This window comes from Vombatus ursinus, unplaced genomic scaffold (assembly GCF_900497805.2).
Source record: "Vombatus ursinus unplaced genomic scaffold, bare-nosed wombat genome assembly UNPS02001419.1, whole genome shotgun sequence".
Taxonomy (NCBI): Eukaryota; Metazoa; Chordata; class Mammalia; order Diprotodontia; family Vombatidae; genus Vombatus; species Vombatus ursinus.
The window spans coordinates 9,013,109-9,032,556 of NW_020941197.1; the positions used below are offsets into that span (position 1 = coordinate 9,013,109).

Here is a 19,448-nt window from a genome sequence, read left to right on the forward strand (position 1 = left end):
GCCAACTCCTCCCCTCAAACTATGGAACTTCGACATACATATCAGTGTTCCTTCAAAGACTCCACCTTCTCAGTTCCTCAATCAGTTCAACTTCAATGACCTCATCTCCACCTCAGCAACTCACAGGAATGGTTATACCACTCTTGATCATTCAATCAACTATAAGTATTCCATGTCCATGTTCAAAACTCCAAAATTATTTTATCCTTTCATAATTTTCTATTATTCCATCTTTCATTATACTTTCTTACCCATAACTTTGTTCCTCGTCTTCATTGCCTTCCAATCCTTCATGTCTCAGGAATTTCTAAGGGCATTACCCCAGTGATGAATACACTATCTTCCCCTTCCAACTGTGACCCCTTGGCAGTCTAGTGTAACTCTATACTATATTCTACTCTTCAATCCCTTTTCCTCTTGTACTATTGCCAATTTCATCTTGCCAAAACCCAACACTGAATTATCCCCAGCGTCCACCTTCTTCAACCCTACACATACTGATGAATGAAGCTTGAGGAAGTCAGGAAACTGTATTGGATCCAATACAAATTTATGTTATCTAATCTTAACCAGGCCCTCACTATAACAAGTCAACCTTTCTACCCCCTTCTATACATGCTTCATCATACCAGCTATTATAAAACCTCTCTTCTCAAGCCTGTAGTATCATCCTGTCCTCAATCCTCTTAGCAGAGGACTTCACCTTGGGGGGAAATGAGGCTATTTCCAAAACTCCTTCTTCCCTTCTCTTCTTCACATCCCTCTAACATTATCCCCAAAAAACTCCTCCTTCACTCCAGTCTCATCAAAGAGGTGATCCTTCTCCTTCCCAAGGCATCTCCTTGATCCCATCCTCTCCCATCTTCTCTAACAAATTGTCCCCATTATCAACCCCACTCTCTCTAATCTTCAATCTCTCCATATCTATTAATTCTTTCCCTACTAGCTACAAACACACCCTTGTCTCCTCTATCCTTAAAAAAACTCTCCCTAGATTCTGGTACCCCTTCCCAGCTATCATTCTATAATACCCCACCTTTTCTTAGATAAAATCCCTTAAAAAAGCTACCTACACTAGATGCCTCTATTTTCTCTTCTGTAAATTCTTTGCAATCTAACTTCTGATCTTATCATTCAGCTGAAACTACTCTCTCCAAAGTTACCAACAATATCTTAACTGCCAAATCTAATGACCTCTTCTCAATCTTCATTCTTCTTGACTTTTCTTCAGCCTTTGATAATGTTGATCACCTTCTCTGCCTGGACACTCTCTCCTCTGCAGATAATCAGAACACTGCTCTCTCCTGGTTCTCCTACCCATCTTACCACTCCTTCTCAAGTCTCCTTTGTTGTGTCACACAGACTAGCTACAGCCCAAAGGCTCTGTCCTGGGTCCTCTTCTCTTTTCTCACTATACTATTCTCATTTGGTGATCTTGTCCTACAATTTCAATTATCATCTCTCTGCTAATGACTCCCAGATCAATGTAGCTAGCATTCATCTTTCTCTTGAGCTCCAGCCCCACGTGACGTACTTTCTATTGGATATTTCAAACTGAATCTCTCATAAACATCTCAAATTCAACTTGCCCCAAATAGAACTCATCATCTCTTCCTCCCTTCACTAAATCCAGATATCTTCCTAATGTTCCTATTACTCTCACAGGCACCACCATCCTCCTAGTCACACAGGTTCTCAGCAGTGGCATCATTTTCAACTTCTCATTCTCCCTCACACCACATATTCAATTAGCTGTTGAATCTCATCATTTCTAACTCCACAACATTTTTCATATGGGCCCCCTTCTCTCACCACTCACAAGCAACCACAGTAGTTCAAGCCCTCATCACTTCTCACCTGAACTGTTATAATAGTTTCCTAACTGGTTTGCCTGCCTTGCCTCTCCTCCACTCCAATATATATCCCCCATACAACTGCCTAAGTGATTTTCCTAAAACTCAGGTCTGACGATATTGCCTTGACCCACTCAATAAACTCCAGGGGCTATAAGTATAAAGAATGAAGCAATCTCTACTCTCAGGGACCGTACATAGTAAAATGTAATGAGTGCATTTATAACACCAAAACATAAAAGTTAATAAATACAAAATGTACAAAATAGTTAAATACAAGGTAGTTTGGAAAGGAGGTTGAATCCTAGCAATCTAGGGAATCAGAAAATGAATGAAGAAGATGATGCATTAGATGTTTCTTAAAGCAAGAGAAGAATTCTATTAGGTAGATTAAGGAGGAAATGCATTCCAGGCCATGTAAGAATGCCACAGCAAAGGCAAGGAGACAGGAGAAAGGGTGCTGTGTGTGACAAACAGACCAGTTCTTCAGTTGGATTGAAGAGTCCAAGGGGGAAAGTAACGTCCAATGAAGACAGAAAGACAAACTCCAAGACAGTCCTGAGGCCTAGAAGCAGATGACCAATATAACTTTGACATAAATAATCCTTTTGTTTTGTTTTTTTTAACCATAATTCATATTAGTTTTTACCAATATATCTTGCCATAAAGCATATCATCTTAAATTAGATCACATTTTAACTACAACTTAGAGAAGTAGAGAATTACCTGGGACACTGAGAGGTTAAGTGATTTGCCAAGGTCACACAGCCAGTGTCAGAGGCAGGATTTGAAATCAGGTCATGCTGACTCCAGGTCATGCTCTCTATCCACTTTACTACCCTGCTTATCTAATAAAGTGTATGACATGTAGTAAATAAATGTAATCTGTCTAAAACCAATATACTAGCTATAATAGACAATGGGAGGAAGCATGGTATCCAATTAATCACAATCAACAAGCATTGATTAAACTACAGGTATGTTACAGGCATTATACTAGACACTATAATAACAAAAGCAAAAATGAAACAACCCCTGTCTTGCCTTCAAGGGGTTTACATTCTGTCAATGGAAACAACATGCACACATATGACAAAAAAAAATCTATATACACGCACACATATATATATACACACATATATGAAGTAAATACAAAGTAATAGGAGGAGGATAATGGGAAGGAGGGAACTAACATTTGGGGAGGAAAATTAAGAAAGTCACTTACATATTTGGAATTTGAGCTGAATTTTTAAGGTACCTAAGATTCTAAGATGCAGAGATACAATGTATTCCAGAAATGTGGGACAACCTGTGCAAAGGCCCATTGATTGATAGGAGCTAATTGATAGGAGATCGCGAGATACTGTATGTGAGGAACTGGCAATTAAATTAATTTGGCTGGACCACATAGTGTTGAAGGGGCATAACATATAATAAGCCCAAAAAGATGGGTAAGAATTAGATGGTAAAGGGCATAAAATGCCAAAATAGAAAAGTTTGTATTTTATCCTAGAGATAATCAGGAGCCACTGAAGCTTTCTGAGTAGGGGAGAGAATGATCAGACTTCTATTTTATGAACATCAACTTGACAGCTATATGGTGTATGACAATAATAATAATAATAATAACAGTAACTAACATAGTACTTTAACTTTATATGTATTTTCTGATATGGTCCTCACAACCACTCTGTAATCTAGTTGCTATTATTATCCTCAGTTCATAGATGAAGAAAAAGAAGGTGAAAGGGTAAATTATTTGCCCAGTCACAATTTCTTGTAGATGTTTGAAGCAGCATTTGAACCCAGGTCTTCCTGATTCCAAGCACAGTTATCTATGCACTATGCCAACGGGGATAAAGTCTAGATGGGGAAATCAATTACATAGTCTAGGTCAGAAATGGCAAGGGATGGAATTAAGATAGTTATGATATGAGTGGAGAAAATGGAATCTGCTGCAATAAATGTTGTTAAGGGATAATTGATAAGACTTGGTGACTAAATAGATGGGGAGGGGCAAAAAAGAGTGAAGAGTCAAGGATTACAACTCTCAGGTTGCAATCTTGGTGACTGGAAATAAAGTAGTAGCCTCAAAAAAAAATAAGAAGCTTAGGAAAAAGGGTGAGTTTGGGTGGAAAGATAATGAATTCTGGTTTACATGTTGGGTTTGAGATATCTATAAGACATACTGTTGGTGACAGCAGTTAAAGATGTGGAACTGAAACTTAAAGAGAGAGACTAGAGTTAAATAAATAAATCTGGAAGTCATCTGGATACGGATGATAACTGAACCCAAGGGAAGTGATAAGATCCCTGAGAAATAGTGTATAGAGAGAAAATAAAAGAGAGCCCAGCTCAGCCCCTTGGAGTACATACACATTTAGGAGTCAGGACACAGACGATCATCCAGCAAAGAAGCAAGCAGACAGGTAGGAGGAGAACCAAGAGAGAAGAGTGTAATGAAAACCCAGAGACGTTCAAGTATCTAGGAGGAGACAGTGATCAATAGGTCAAGTACTCCTGAAAAGTCAAGAAGGATGAGAATTGAGAAAAGGCTATTGGATTTTATAACTAAGATGTTGCTCCATAACTTTGAAAAAAGCAATTTCATTTAAGTGATCAGGTCATGTGCCTGACTTTAGGGGGTTAAGAAGTGAGAGGAGAGAACATAAAATCAGCAAGTGTAGGTAAACATTCCCCCTAGGTTTTTGGCTATAAATGGGAAGAAATATATACTGCAATGTTGAGAGCAGTGTTGAAATAGGGTCATGTGAGGGCTTTTAAATAATCAAAGTGGTCTGGGCAAGTTTGTAGATAGTACAGAATTAAGTAGTATATAGAGAGAAATTTAAGGTTGGGGGGAAGGGAACTACTTAGGGATAAAGGACAACAGGAGAAAGAAAGGAATGAGGAAGAAGGGTAAAAATAGAGGGATTGGTGTTGGCACAGAGAAGGGCACTTCATCATCAGAAATTAAAGAAGGAAAAAATGGGAGATGATTTCAATGGGTTTTGAGATGAAGAGGTGAGAAGAGAGAACTCATGATGAATGGCCTCTTTTTTTATTACAGACTGAAGTACAGTTCTTTGATGAAAAGGAGAGGGAGAGAAAGGAAGAGAGACAGAGAGAGACAAACAGAGACAGAGAGAAAGACAGAGAGACAGAGAAGGAAAGGTGATGTGGGAGGTTTGCAGAGAAAAGGTTTAGAAAAGCCGCTGAAAAGAATTTGCTAAATATTAATTGTTGTTCATCCTACATTTTCAAAGAGAACCAATGTCTTGATTTCTGCGTGAATTGGATTTAAGTGAGGCGAAGTTGCAAAAAGTCACCAGCCTCACTCTCTCTTCTGAAGTCCAATGGCAGGACAAAAGTCAAGATGACTGGCAATGGCCAGGAATGCAGTGGATGACCTCAGCATCTTCAATGACTGACCGATCTCCAAGGACTCCCCAGAGCTTGCTTTAGCTGTCTTCATGGCCATTGGAATAAATTGTTCTTATCTTCCCATTCTGTCAGAAGTCTTCACATGCTTGGGGTACACATCCCCCTAACTCTCCAACAGGCCTTTTGGTTACTCTACACCTGGTTTAGTCCATCTGCTGAGATGGTTTTATCAGGTTGTATGACAAAATAGTCAATTAGGGAAGAGTAAAGGATTGCCTTGCAGCAGTGAGAGCTCATATAGAATGTGGTGGATCTATAGTTATTCTGTTTATATGGATTTTTCCAATGCTTCTTCTCTTGACTTCCAGCACCATTCAGTAGCCAGAAGTAGGAATGAAACAAGTAGATAATAAGAAATGCAAAGTTGGAATCTGGCAACACATGAGTGGTGATAGGACAAGAGCCAAAGGGAAGACTAAAAGCCAGAGCAAAGTTGAGCTGATTAACTGTAAGGTCAGACTGGGGAGGAAGGAAAGTAAAGACTATACAGGATGATAGCATGGGAGAGGACTGATGGATAAAAGGACTGCAAGTAATAATGAGACCAAAGAATTTATTTAGGAGAGGTGAGATATAGAGAGATATGGAATGATAGGAGGTTATGGTAATATAGCAAAATTTCAGAGTTTTTGATGATGGAAGTGGAATACCTGTGGCTGATGATTGAGGTGAAAGGTATAACTATTCAGTGTGCTGCTGAAGTGGAGCTGAAAACATTGGGGAATTGAGACCCCATAGTGTTTGAGGGAAAACCAACACATATATTAATATCCTCTAGTATGAGGGTGCTCCTATCCTATAAGTCAAGTGCTAAACACCTTGAGAAAGGAGGGAGAAGGAGCCAGAAGAGAATTGCCACCAAGATCTATATGGGGTGACATCTGAAAAGAGTGAACCTCAAAGGAGAACAGCTTGCTGAATAATGATGCTCTGGAAGCAGCACAGGAAAGCAAAAAATATGCCTATTCCTCTTCTAAGTCCAGTATGTTAGGGAACATGAGGAAAGGTATATTCGTGACTGAGGAAAATGGCCAGAGAAGCAAATATCTTCAGGGATGAGTTAGGTCCTCATAAGTACTAGAAGATGGAAGAAACACAAGAGGAAGATGCCAATGATGAAGGTAAGTTTATTAAATAATAGAATGGATACTGCAGAGTATACAATGAGCTAGACTGGGATAGGGCTGAGATTTCAGGGGTGAGGAAATGGGAAGTAGTAGCAGAGGAGAGGGCTAGTTTTTGCTCAGTCAAAAGTTCGACATTATGAGGATTAGGAGAAGAAGATATGGAAGCTTGCTAGACACAGAATAGTACCTTTTGATTGGGGCTAGGACCCTCAAGAGTCCTCTGAATGACAAAAGCAACTTTGTTCTCTTCCAAGAACCAGGGAAGAAGGAAAACTGGGCCTTTTGTCAGTGGCCTTTCCTATAGGAAGTCTTTAGCGCAAAGAAGTTTAATATCTGAGTATTTGGTCATCATTAGAGGACTTAAATATTTGACATGTGGGTGTGGCAAGATGGCAGAGTGAAAGCAGTGACTTGCTTGAGCTCTTCCCCAAACCCCTCCAAACACCTGAAAAAAAAAAAAATGGCTCTAAACAAATTCTAAAGCAACAGAAACCACAAAAAGACAGAATGAAACAAATTTGCAGCCCAAGACAACCTGGATGGTTGATCAGAAAGGTATATCATGCCAGGTGGGGAGAGGAGCACAGTTCGGGGCGTGGGCACGCAGGCCTTAGAGAACCTGGAGCAGACTTCAGAGGCCTGAATCACGGGCAGCGGTGGCGGTTTCCAGACTTCTCAACCCACAAACACCAAAGACAACTTAGAAGGTCAGTGGGAAAAGTCTGTGACTACGGTGAGAGAGAAGCTAGGTTTCAGCTGCACATCCTGAGCTCAGCCCCAGGGCTGCGGCTGCCTCCTGAGCTTCCTGCCCATGGACTGAGGGGGAATTGAGTGGCTGATCAGAGAGGGATTGCAGGGATCTCTTTGCCAGGGCTGAGGCAGGAATCTCTTGCTTTGTCCGTGCTTGGATCTGGGTCACAGTTCTGAGGGGCAGTCCTGGGGCGAGAAGAAGTGCTGGCGTGGTGGAGTTTGTTGTGGCGGTGGAGAGGAAACACCTCGCCCCTTATCATACCACCTTGGAAGAACTGAAAATTTACAGGTCCCTAGAAGTATCTCTGAAAACAGCTGGACAAACTCCGGAAGCTTGAGACAGTACATTCTCCACACTGGAAGCAGACTCTTATCTTAACAAAAAGTTTAAAACTCAAGTAATTGGCCGGGATCATGACTAAGCAGCGCAAAGAGTCAGACTATATTATCTTACTTTGGTGACAAAGAAGATCAAAACATACAACCAGAAGAAGACAGCAAAGTCAACGCTCCTACATCCAAAGCCTCCAAGAAAAATATGAATCAGTCCCAGGCCTTGGAAGAGCTCAAGAGTGATTGTGAGAGGCAAGTAAGAGAAGTAGAGGAAAAACTGGGAAGAGAAATGAGTGATGCAAGAAAATCATGAAAAACAAGTCAACAGCTTGCTAAAGGAGACCCAAAAAAATACTGAAGAAAATAACACCTTAAAAAAATAGCCTAACCCAAATGGCAAAAGAGGTCCAGAAAGTCAATGAGGAGAAGAATGCCCTAAAAAGCAAAATTGGCCAAATGGAAAAGGAAGTCCAAAAGATTACTGAAGAAAATACTTCCTTAAAAATTAGAATAGAGCAATTGAAAGCTAGTGACTTTATGAGAAATCAAGACACTGTAACACAAATACAAAAGAATGAAAATTAGAAAACAATGTGAAATATCTCATTGAAAAAACAACTGACCTGGCAAATTGATCCAGGAGAGATCATTTAAAAATTATTGGGCTATCTGAAAGCCATGATCAAAAAAAGAACCTAGACATCATCTTTCAAGAAATTATCAAGGAAAACTGCCCTGATATTTTAGAACCTGAGGGCAAAATAGAAATTGAGAGAATCCACAGATCTCCAAAGGAAAACTCCTAGGAATATTGTAGCCAAATTTCAGAGTTCCCAGGTCAAAGAGAAAATATTGCAAGCAGCCAGAAAGAAATAGTTCAAGTATTGTGGAAACACAATCAGGATAACACAAGATTTAGCAGCTTCAACATTAAGGGACCGCAGGGCATGGAATATAATATTCCACAGGGCAAAGGAGATAGGATTACAACCAAGAATCACCTGCCCAGCAAAACTGAGTATAATCCTTCAGGGGAAAAAATGATCATTTAGTGAAATAGAGGACTTTCAGGCACTCTTGATGAAAAGGCCACAGCTAAATAGAAAATTTGACTTTCAAATACAAGACTCAAGTAGAACATGAAGAGGTAAACAGGAAACAGAAATCATAAGAGACTTATTAAGGTTGAACTGTTTACATTCCTGCATGGAAAGATGATATTTGTAACTCATGAGACCTTTGCCAGTATTAGGGTAGTTGGAGGGAAAAAATTATATGTATATAGATAGATAGATAGATAGATAGATAGATAGATAGATAGATAGGTGGATAGATAGATAGATAAATATAGGGCACAGGGTGAGTTGAAGATGAAGGGGTCATATCTGGAGAATAAAATTAAGGGGTGAGAGGATTATACTAGGAGAAGGAGAAAGGGAGAGGTAGAATGGGGTAAATTATCTCACAAAAAAAAAAACAGAAAAGAAAAGGCTCTTATAGTGGAGGGGAAACAGGGGAAGGTGAGAGGGAATAAGTGAATCTTATTCTCATAGGATTTGACTTAAGGAGGGAATAACCTACATACTCAATTGGGTATGGAAATCTGTCTTACCCTACAGGAAAATTGGGGGGGGGGGACAAGAGAGTAGGGGGATGACAGAAAGGAGGGCAGATTGGGAAAGGGGGTAATCAGAAGCAAGTACTTCTGAGGAGGGTCAGAGTCAAAAGAAAGAATAGAATAAATGGGGGGGTAGAATAGGATTAAGGGAAAGAGAGTTAGTTTCTCACAGCATGTCTACTACGGAAGTGTTTTGCATAACTGCACATATATAACCTATATTTAGTTGCTTGACTTTTCAATAAAGGTGGGTGGGGAGGGAGGAAGGGAGAAAATTTGGAACCCAAAGTTTTAAAAACACATGTTTAAAAAAAATGTTTTCACATGCAACTGGGAAATAAGAAATACAGGAAATGGGGTACCGAAATCTATCCTGCCCAACAGAAAAACAGAAGGGGAAGGGGATAAGAGGAGGGGGGGTGAGATAGAAGGGAAGGCAGACTAGGGGAAGGGGTATTCAGAATGCATGCCATCTTGGGGTGGGGGGCGGGACAAGATGAGGTGAAAATTTGGAACTCAAAATCTTGTGGAAGTAAATGTTGAAAACTAAAAATAAATAAATTTATTTAAAAAACTATAGAGAGTAAAAAAAATAAAATGAATAAAATAAATAAAAATAAATTTAAAAAATTTAAAAAAATATTTGACATGTGAGGATATAGTGACAAACACGCTGATACTAGAGGTGAGGGGAATGGTGTCTCAGGTTTAGGTCTTCAGTTGGGTCTGAGAAGTAAGAAGCAAGGTATGTAAGGATTTGGTCTTTGACCAGGTCTGCTTCAGCAAAAAGTGGCTTTATTGTTGCCCCGGTATAGTAGTAACAGAATACTGAGGTACCAGCTCATGCAATGATGTAACAGTACACATCAGGGACACCAGGGCAGCAGACTGAGGGGCAGCGGTTAAGGATACCATTCCATATATTGCTTTTTAGCCTCACCCTAGATTTTATGGGTTGATTGACTTTCCAACCCTAAATACATAATCCTATGCAATGTCTATCAGCCTAAGAACTATTTTTTAACAGCAATTGGCAGAGCCACTATTTTGACCTCACTCTCCCCTACTTCCATTAATGAATCACTTGCCCACATGAAGTTCTCCTGGAGAACCAAGTAAAGGCATTGAGAAGTAAGGTTTAGAGGTTAATTAGACCTCACTGAGTAATAAAATAATATAAAGTATAAAAAACAAGGCCTACCTAATTATTGACTTTCATTAAATGTATAAATTTCCACTGCAGCAATTTTATTTTTAGTGTAAAAATCCATTGCTTATATTTGTAACCTAAATGTTATAGAGTGCTATGTGATTCCAGACTAAGAGGCTAAAAACCAGACCTAAACTATATCCTCCAGGGGCTAGAACTCTCTCTTTTTATGACACTTTTAATATAAGATTGCTGTCTTTTTTTGGTCTTTGACTAATTGTGGGTTAAGTTTTGCTTTCTCAAAATGAAATAGTGTAGTTTATCAATCAGACTAAAATTTACAATTAAAAACATACCAGTAGGAAATTATTTTAAGTAAAAGTTAAGAAATATTCTTTAAAAAACCAGGAACATTTTCCATACTTTTACTAATAATTTGTTCTAAAAGAATAAAAAGCAAATTAACTCACACAAAGATGGAAAACAATTATAAAGTCAACAGAGAGAAAATAAAATAGGAAAACTCTTCATTTTCTATTTGAAAGCTTTGGGCTCCCTCTACTGAAAATCTGTAAAATTATATTAATGAAATTTAAAACAGCAATTTGAACTCCTCTCACTAAAAAAATCAATTAACATTGCTTGCCTAGGAACTAAAAATAATGCAAAGAGCTGTTTTTAAGTAATTCTTTAAATCTTCATTGCTTTTACCATATAGAAACATTTTCAAAAATAATTCATTCATATCTACATAGCTTAGTATAGAGTTAGAATTTGCCTTCTTAGTGAAAAGCTATTTTAAAATTATAAATTTTTTTTTAAATGAACCTGACAAATACTAGAAATCATGCTCAGTTTGACCTTACAGAAATGCCCGTTGGAAGCTTTTATATCTATCTAAAGAGAAGTATCTGCATTTCCTATGTGTTTTCTATAAGGAGCAGTAGTATCAAATAGAAATGATCCCTGTGAGCAGCATATTAGCTTAGAAAACCACAAATTAACATCTATGTTTTACTGATTTTGTTAAAGATTTTCCAATTACATTTTAATCTGGTTGAGCCACAAGTCTATAGATACCCATATTTTCCAGTATATCCTGCATTTCTACTTTAGTCCTACTCATCTACATAAAACCCCAAAATTGTGAAACATAACAGGCTGGCCTTGAAAATTTCCTGTTCATGGACTTTGACCACTTATCTATTGGAGAATGTTCTTAGTCTTACAAATTTTAATCTCTTCCTTATATACTTGAGAAATGATACCTTTTATCAGAGAAACTTATTGCAAAGATTCTTCCCAGTCACCTATTTTCCCTTCTAATTTTTATTACATTAGACTTGTTTGTTCAGAACTTTTTTAATTTATGTCATCAAAATTGTCCATTTTATCTTACATGATAATATCACTTTTTGAGCCATAAGCATTTCCCTTATTCATATATCTGAAAGGTAATTTCTTCCTTGTTCCTCTAATTTATTTATGATGTGACTGTTTATACACAACTTAGGCAATTTCAAAGGACAAAATCTAAGTTATCAACAGTCATAAGAAAAAATGGTCTACATAATTAATAATTACAGATATTCAAATTGAGGTTCTACTTCACACCTATAAGACTGACAAAGATAACAAAAGAAGAAAATAACAAATGCTGCAAAAGCTGTGGAAAAACAGATATACTAGTTCCCTGTTGATAGAGCTGTCAATTGTTCCAGCCATTCTGGAAAGCAATTTGGAACTATACCCCAAAAATCATCAAATCAATGCATACTGTTTGAACTAGTTATACCACTACTAGGGCCTATAACTTAGAGAAATAAAAGAAAGACAAAAAGGTTTGATATGCACAAAAATATTTACAGCAATTTTTTTCATGGGAGACAAAAACTGGAAACTAAGGGGCATGTCTTCCTATGGGGAATGGTTAAACAAGTTGTGGTATATGAATGTAATGGAATATTCTTGTGCATCCAGGCCAGCTACATTTCTCCAGGCTGCACTTGGAACTGCACTCTCTCCTTTTCAGTTCCTTTTATGTGTTATCTTTCCTTCCACTCCCAATAGAATGTAAGCTTCTTGAGGGTAGGGACTGTGTTTCTTTCATATTCCCAAGGACTAATATAGTACTGGGCATATAGTGTTTACTAATACTAGTTGGCTGACTAACTGATATTTAAGCTATTTAAGGAACTGATAGTTATATTAAACCAAGAGCCATTCCCCAGTAGTCAGAAGATATGAATAAACAGTGCTCAAAAGAACCGCAAATTATTATTCACCATATGGAAGATTACTCCAAATCACTAATAAGAGAAATGAAATGAAAACAACTCTGAGGCTTCACCTCATAGTTATCAAATAGGTAAAAATTATTTTTAAAAATGGAAAGCGGCAGTGTACGAAGGGTTATAGAAATGCAGGCCCACTAATGCATTATTGGTGGTGCTGTAAATTAGTCCAACCACTCTGGAAAACAATTTGAAATGCTAAAATGTTCATATTCTCTAACCAAGAGATGTCACTACTAGGCTTAACCCCATGAAGGTCAAAAATAGAAAGAAGCTACATTTTTTATGCTATTAGAAACAAAGTAAATGTCAATTGATTTGAGAATAACTAAACACATTCAGGTACACTATTCTAGGCTGGGCCTGACTCAGGCTAGCCTGAGTCTGATATTGGAAAAAAAAATGAGACACTTGCAAGGCATGCAACAGTTAATAGAACATTACTGTACTGTAAGAAATAATGAACAAAAAATTCAGAGATGCATAGAAAGATTTACATTCTAAAGAGTAAAATAAGGAGAACCAAGAAAACAATGCATAATGACTACAACAATGTAAATGGAAAGAACAAAAAATCTAAGACTGAGCAATTACAGATATCCTCTTCAAAAGTCGTAATAAGCAATGTCCCCTAAGAAAGGAAAAACGTACCTTCCTCTCCCTTGGGTAACTAAGAGAGTGAAATACTGAATATACTGTCAACCTCAGTTGACGTGTTGGTTAACTTGCTGAACGGCTTTCTTTCTAAAAATTCTCTTAAAATTTTGTTGTTATTAGAAGAAATGGAACACTAGGTAGGAGACTAGGGAAAGACATTCAAAAATAAAGATGATGTAAAAATGAAATACATCAATTTTAAATTTTAAGTTGTATAGGTAAAAACAAGAATTAAGAGCTTCCAAAAAAAAATGAAATGGACTTTTTTGGGGTAGGGAGGTATGGCAGACAAGATTAGTGAGTTTTCCATCACTAGAAGTCTTCCAACAAAGGCTAGATGGCCTCTTGTAGATGTTGTAGATGGGATTTATTATTTGGGTAAGTGTTTTCATTAAATTAACTCTTAAGTTTTCTTTTCAACTCTGAAGTCCATTTAATCTCTCTAAAATACAACTCACAATAGTAGTATATTTTCTCAACAGATAAGAGAGAGGTGTATTGACGTAATCTGAATTGTATTAAATTTGAAATTATATTTCCTGTTAATAATTTATATCAAAATCTTAACTCTCATTTATATAGTATTTAATAGTTTATAAAGTACCTTTAGATACATTATCTCAACTGATCTCAAGAGCCTTATGAGATAGGGTAATTCTCACATTACACATAAAGAAACTGAGACTGAGAGATGTTGTGAGACCTTTTCAAAGTTGCATGGCAAATAAATGACAGAGTCAGGACTAGAATACTGGTTTTGTTATTCCTAAAGCAGAGTTCTTTCTATTATAACTCTGTATTTTTTAAGAACTAAATGAAGCAATAAAGTCATCCTTTTTTTTTTACTCTTTTTAATATCTACAAAGAATTTCTCATAGGAAATTAAAATAAAATCCAAAAGTACTAGTTGTACCTAAAAGGAAGGGAGAAGCAAGACAATTAAAAGCCTGAATACCTTGAACAAGTAATTTAATGTAAAACTTTTACAGGAAAAATTCTGTTGATAAGCACTTAACCAATCAACTAGAAAGAAAGAAGACATTCCTGATATTCTCCAATACAAATATTCAACCCGATAACCAGGATGATACCACTGAAACCCAATACACTGTTCTTTTTTGCCCCAATACAAAGTTCAACATTAAAGGGACTCAATTTTTAAAAATTCAAAATTCAAATTATCTATGAAAATTCAGCTGAAGAAAACAAAGGCAAACTGAAAAAAAAATTCCCCAAACTTTAAACAGATAGAAAGCTAAGAATGCCAAAAGTGAGTTAGATATTGTAACAAAAAGGTTTTTTAGAAATATCAGATGCCAAAAGTAAATCCAAAAAACAAGTAGAAAGGGAGTAAATAAGTATTCATTAATGTAATTAGATTTAAAGAGGCACTAACAGAAATGCAAATCAGAATTTTCCTTTGAATCACTTAGTTAGCAAAATTAATTTTTAACCCAGATGAAAACTGCAATATTTGTAGCCTAAAAGCACAAAGGTATAAAGAGAAGGCTTTGGAAATTCTTAAGAAAGAGCAGAAAAATGGGCAAAAGTTCTAGCATTTGCTCATAGGTCTTTTCCCTCTGCTCCTCCCTTTCCCCACCCATTATTCGTACTTGGCTACTACATCCCAAAGTCCCTGTCCAGGTCTGAGTTCAAGTTTCTCCTTTCCTAGTGAATGATTCAAAGGGAACTTTAGATTCATATTTCAATCATTGCTTCTATACTATCAAATACTTTCTATTGTCCAATGGCAAATCATGTATATTATGCTAGCCAAATGGCTTTTGAAATTTTAAATAGTCAGGGAACTGTTGCATCTGAAATCCATGCAAACAAACAGGAAGAAAATTGTGCTCCCACCAGGGTGACATCACTGACTGATTTCCCCACCCTGGGTTATCAACTGTCATTCAGAAGAGTTAAACATCTGTGGGAGAAAAAGGAGTTTTATGAGTAAATACAATAACTGTGTTGAGTAAAATTAACCACTAAACATACCTTTTGGATAAAAAAGGGCTCTCGTGAGGCTCTAGCTTTTGACAAGTTTCTAGGCTGTCAACAGATGATGAAGGAAGTTGATTTGATTGCATGTTGTCAGTTTCACACAAATTAGCCTCAGTTAGAGGGAGGGTCTTTATGTATTTTCTTCCTAACTCCGTTCCCAGGACATTCATCAATATAACTTTGGGTTGCCTGTCATACACAAAATAACACACACTGTACTGTACTGAAGTCCAGTTGAACTTTTAATTGCATTCACGTACTTTAAGAAATTGGATTCAGACACATTTTTATCTCAGCTCAAATAAGTTACAATTACTGGAAGTGACATGTCTTAGAAATCTCAATTGATAGAAAAAATTGTCCATATGTACACTAACTTTTAAGAAGGTTTTTGTCCATTGATGAGCAGTAAACATGCTTCCCCTGCAGATACACCTGGCCTTCTTAGGTAGCTGCACAAGTTTACAGTTGGTCTGTTGTTCAAATGTTCCTTGTTGCAGTATATAACATTTAGCAGAAAGCATCTTATAAAGGAACCAACCCAAATTTCACTCATTTTTCTCTTTCTTAAAAAATCCATTCTTTCTTAATGCTTTATGTTAACACAAAACAAAACTGACCCATACTAATATCACTAGAATTTATATCATTCTACTGACAAATACAGAATATTCAATCCTAATAGAAAAGCATAGGTGAGCCTGAGTATGTGGTGACTATAGACTCCAGAAGCGAAGCAGCAACCTGATAGCTGGTTTCACTGCCACAAGCTTCTCGACCCTCCAGTCCATCTTCTACTCGGCTCTCAAAGTGATCTTCCTAAAGTGCAAGTCTATGTCCCTCCATCCCCCCATTCAATCAACTCCAGAGACTCCCCATTACCTCCAGGATCAAATATAAAATCCTCTTCTGCTTGCCATGCAAAGCTCTTCATACCTGTCCCCCTCCTTTCCCCTACCTTTCCAGACTTTTTTCTTCTTAGCACTCACACTCTGCCCCCCAGGGAACTCTGCCACTCAGTGACACATCTTCTTCCTCGGAGCATCCTTCTGGCTGCCGACCATGGCTGGAGTGCTCATCTCTGCCTCCAGGCTTCCCTGCTTCATTCAAGTCCCAGCTAAAATCCTACCTACCACAGGAAGCCTTTCCCAAGCTCTATTCATTCTAGTGTCTTCCTTCTGTTAATTATTTACTATTGATTCTGTATCTATCTTGTTTGTGCGTAATTATTTTCATGTTGTCTCCCCCATTAGATTGTGAGTTCCTTGAGGGCAGGAACTGTCCTTTGCCTTTCTTTGTATCCCTAGCACTTTGCACAGCTCCTGGAACATAGCAGGCACTTTATAAATGTTTATTGACTGACTGACTGGCAAAGAAATGTTAAGTGACCTGCCCAAGTTTACAGACGTAGTAAGTAAAAGAAATAGGGTTCAAACAAAGGCCACACTCGGCAGTATAATAGATACTGTGTTTGACACCTCCGTTCTAAGCAATGAGTCTAGCAATACTGGTAGCAGAATTTGACTTTCCCCAAATCCCACACGCTACCTGAATTTTATGATTTCAGACAACTTACTCCAGCATTACTACAAAGATGGACTAGAAGGGCAAGAAACTTGTGGCAGTTAAACCAACTATCATTACTGGGACAAGAGGAGGAGAGTAAGCTAGAGTCAAGTTGAGTCCTTGGGAATGTTTCTTTAGTTGGACCACAGGGGCTGAACTATTGCATCATACAATAGCCAAGGCTAGAAAAGAGAAGATTTTAGAAATTGTCTGACTACAGAAATCTTATGGCTCATGAGAAGGCACCTTGGGTGCCTAAGTGAGAATCCAAGAACTGCTTCAACTACCAACAGAGAAGCAGGTAATTTCTGGAGTACTCATTTCCTCTGGGTTGGAACTGAATCCATAAAATTCACAAGGGTTGCTAAGTATATCATGGATGGGATGTCCAATATCATGGCAATTTCATCTGTAAGGTCAAAAATCGATTAGCCAAAAGGCAGGATACAGAAATCAGCAAGGACTAGGCTCAAGTGGGTAAAGGATACCTCATGACCCCTTACTCACAGTGGGCAGGCTAAATCATAGACAAAGCCTCTGCCTAGATAGAACTCCACAAACCTCTTCTGGGTTGTGTGGATATACTGGAGCCAATACTCCAAAAGTTACATTAGCTCTCCCCATTGTGAAACAAGTTTTCCAACAGATAGACCAGGGAGATCTTGGATGGGGAGCCACAATTTAAGCTGCAACTAAAGCCATGACATGGAAAAACATTGTCAGGTAAATATAAATGTAGCCACGGGTTATTTTTTCGTAAGTGAATAAACCAATCATTCTAAAAATTAATCCTTTCCCCTGACCCCAGTTGCCCTACTTTTGGTCACTGTCAATCTTTTGGGAGGGCATCAGAAAAAACTGTGAAAGCAAGTCCATCAAAGGTTCTGGGGGGAAACCACCTCCTGAGGAAAAAAAGGACAAGGGTCCAAACTGCAAATGGAAACCAGAAGTTAGCTTAGATTGGGAATCAGACAGAAGTTGCAAAATAGGATCCAGAGTAGGAATTTCAAGCCAAGAACATCTGAACAGAGATGAAGAGGAATACTACTAGAAGTGTAAGAGATTTTGCCCTGCCAAGTTTCAGCCTTGGATCATTCTCACTATCTGCTGCATTTACTCCCACTCACATGCTACTGAATGAAACTGGAGAAAATCATGAAATCATGCTGCCTGGATCCACAACAAATTTATGTTACATAACTTCAAATGGGCCCTCACTGCTGTTAGGCAATCTATTTATACCTCCCAAATTAATTCACTATCCCACTCAGTACAGTGGCTCTTCCAAATCTTTTCATCTCTGTTCAAGCTTCCCATGTTTCTCTCCACACCCTCTCATTTGAAGAGTTTTTCCTCATATTTTTATTGAAAAAAATTGAGGCCATTCACTGCAAGCTTCCTCTTCTCCCCTCCTCCTCATCCCATGTCAGCCACATGCCTTCTGCCACTATCTTCTCAAGAAGAAGTAACCTATCTCATAGGAAGAGATAGCCCTTCTTGCCAAGGCAAACTCCTCTACATGCACAAGTGATTCCATTACATCCAGCAGATAGTCTCCTCTTCATTCCCACTCTCACTTATTTTTAATCTCTCTGTTTACTGGCTGCTTCCCTACTGCCTACATCTCTCCCATTCTCAAAAAAATCCTCACTTGATCTATCCATCTCCAACTATTATCCCATACCTATCATCCTTTTTATAGCTAAATTTCTTGGGAAAGTTATGTACAGTCATTGCCTCCATCTTCTCTCACCTCTCATATCAAATCTATTGCCAAGGCCTATTGATTTCATCTTGGCAACATCTCTCAAATATGCCCCCCTCTCCTTTCATGCTGCCACCACTCTGGTGCAGGCCGTCATCATCTCACACCTGGATAATAACCTGTTGATGGGTTTGCCTGCCCCAAGTCTTTCTCCTCTTCAATTCATCCCCATTCAGACCCCAAAACGATTTTCCTAAAGCACAGCTCTGACAACGTCACTCCCATACTCAATGAACCCCAGCAGCTCCCTATTATGTCCAAAAATTTCTAGTTGGCATTCAAAGCTTTTGTGACCTAGCCCCCTCTAACCTTTCCAGTCTTATTACACTCTATTCTCTGACACATACTCTTTGGCCCAATGATGCTGGCCTCCTGGCTGTTCCATGAACAAGACACTCCAACTCTTGGTTCCAGGCATTTTCTCTGGCTATCACCCATGCCTAGCATGCTCTGCCTCCTCAATTCCACCTACTGACTTCCCTGGTTGCCTTTAAATCCCAACTAAAATCCCATCTTTCCCAACCCCTCTTAATTCTAGTGTCTTCCCTCTCTTAATTATTTCCTGTTCATCTTGTATGAAGCTTGTTTCTATATATTTGTTTGCATCTTGTCTCCCCCATTAGATTTTGAGCTCCTTGAGGATAGTGACTGTCTTCTGTCTCTTAAATCTCCAGAATTTAGCACATAGTAGGCACTTATTAAGTGTTGATTGACTGATTGATGATCTTTCACATCTGTCTACTGGATAACTCAAACTGGAACTTAAACTATGGAAATCTCATAGATATTTTTAACTCAACATATTCAAAACAGAACTCATTATCTTTCTCCAAAAAACCTCCTTGTAAAAACCTCCCCAAAAACTATTTGTAACTATTAAGGGTAGC

The 19,448-nt window shown here is 38.0% G+C and overlaps 1 protein-coding gene across 4 annotated transcripts in view; it reads right to left on the bottom strand.

The window, feature by feature from the left end:
• The window catches only part of SENP7 (SUMO specific peptidase 7), a 164,662-nt gene that overhangs the window by 84,856 nt on the left and 60,358 nt on the right, over positions 1–19,448 (bottom strand). For 3 of the 4 annotated variants that reach the window (XM_027867194.1, XM_027867184.1, XM_027867211.1), the window contains one exon: positions 15,225–15,419. The exons of the other annotated variant lie outside the window; for it this stretch is intronic. In XM_027867194.1, the coding sequence (XP_027722995.1) occupies positions 15,225–15,419 (195 nt within the window). The remainder of the gene's footprint in view (positions 1–15,224; positions 15,420–19,448) is intronic. 4 annotated transcript variants of the gene reach the window in all.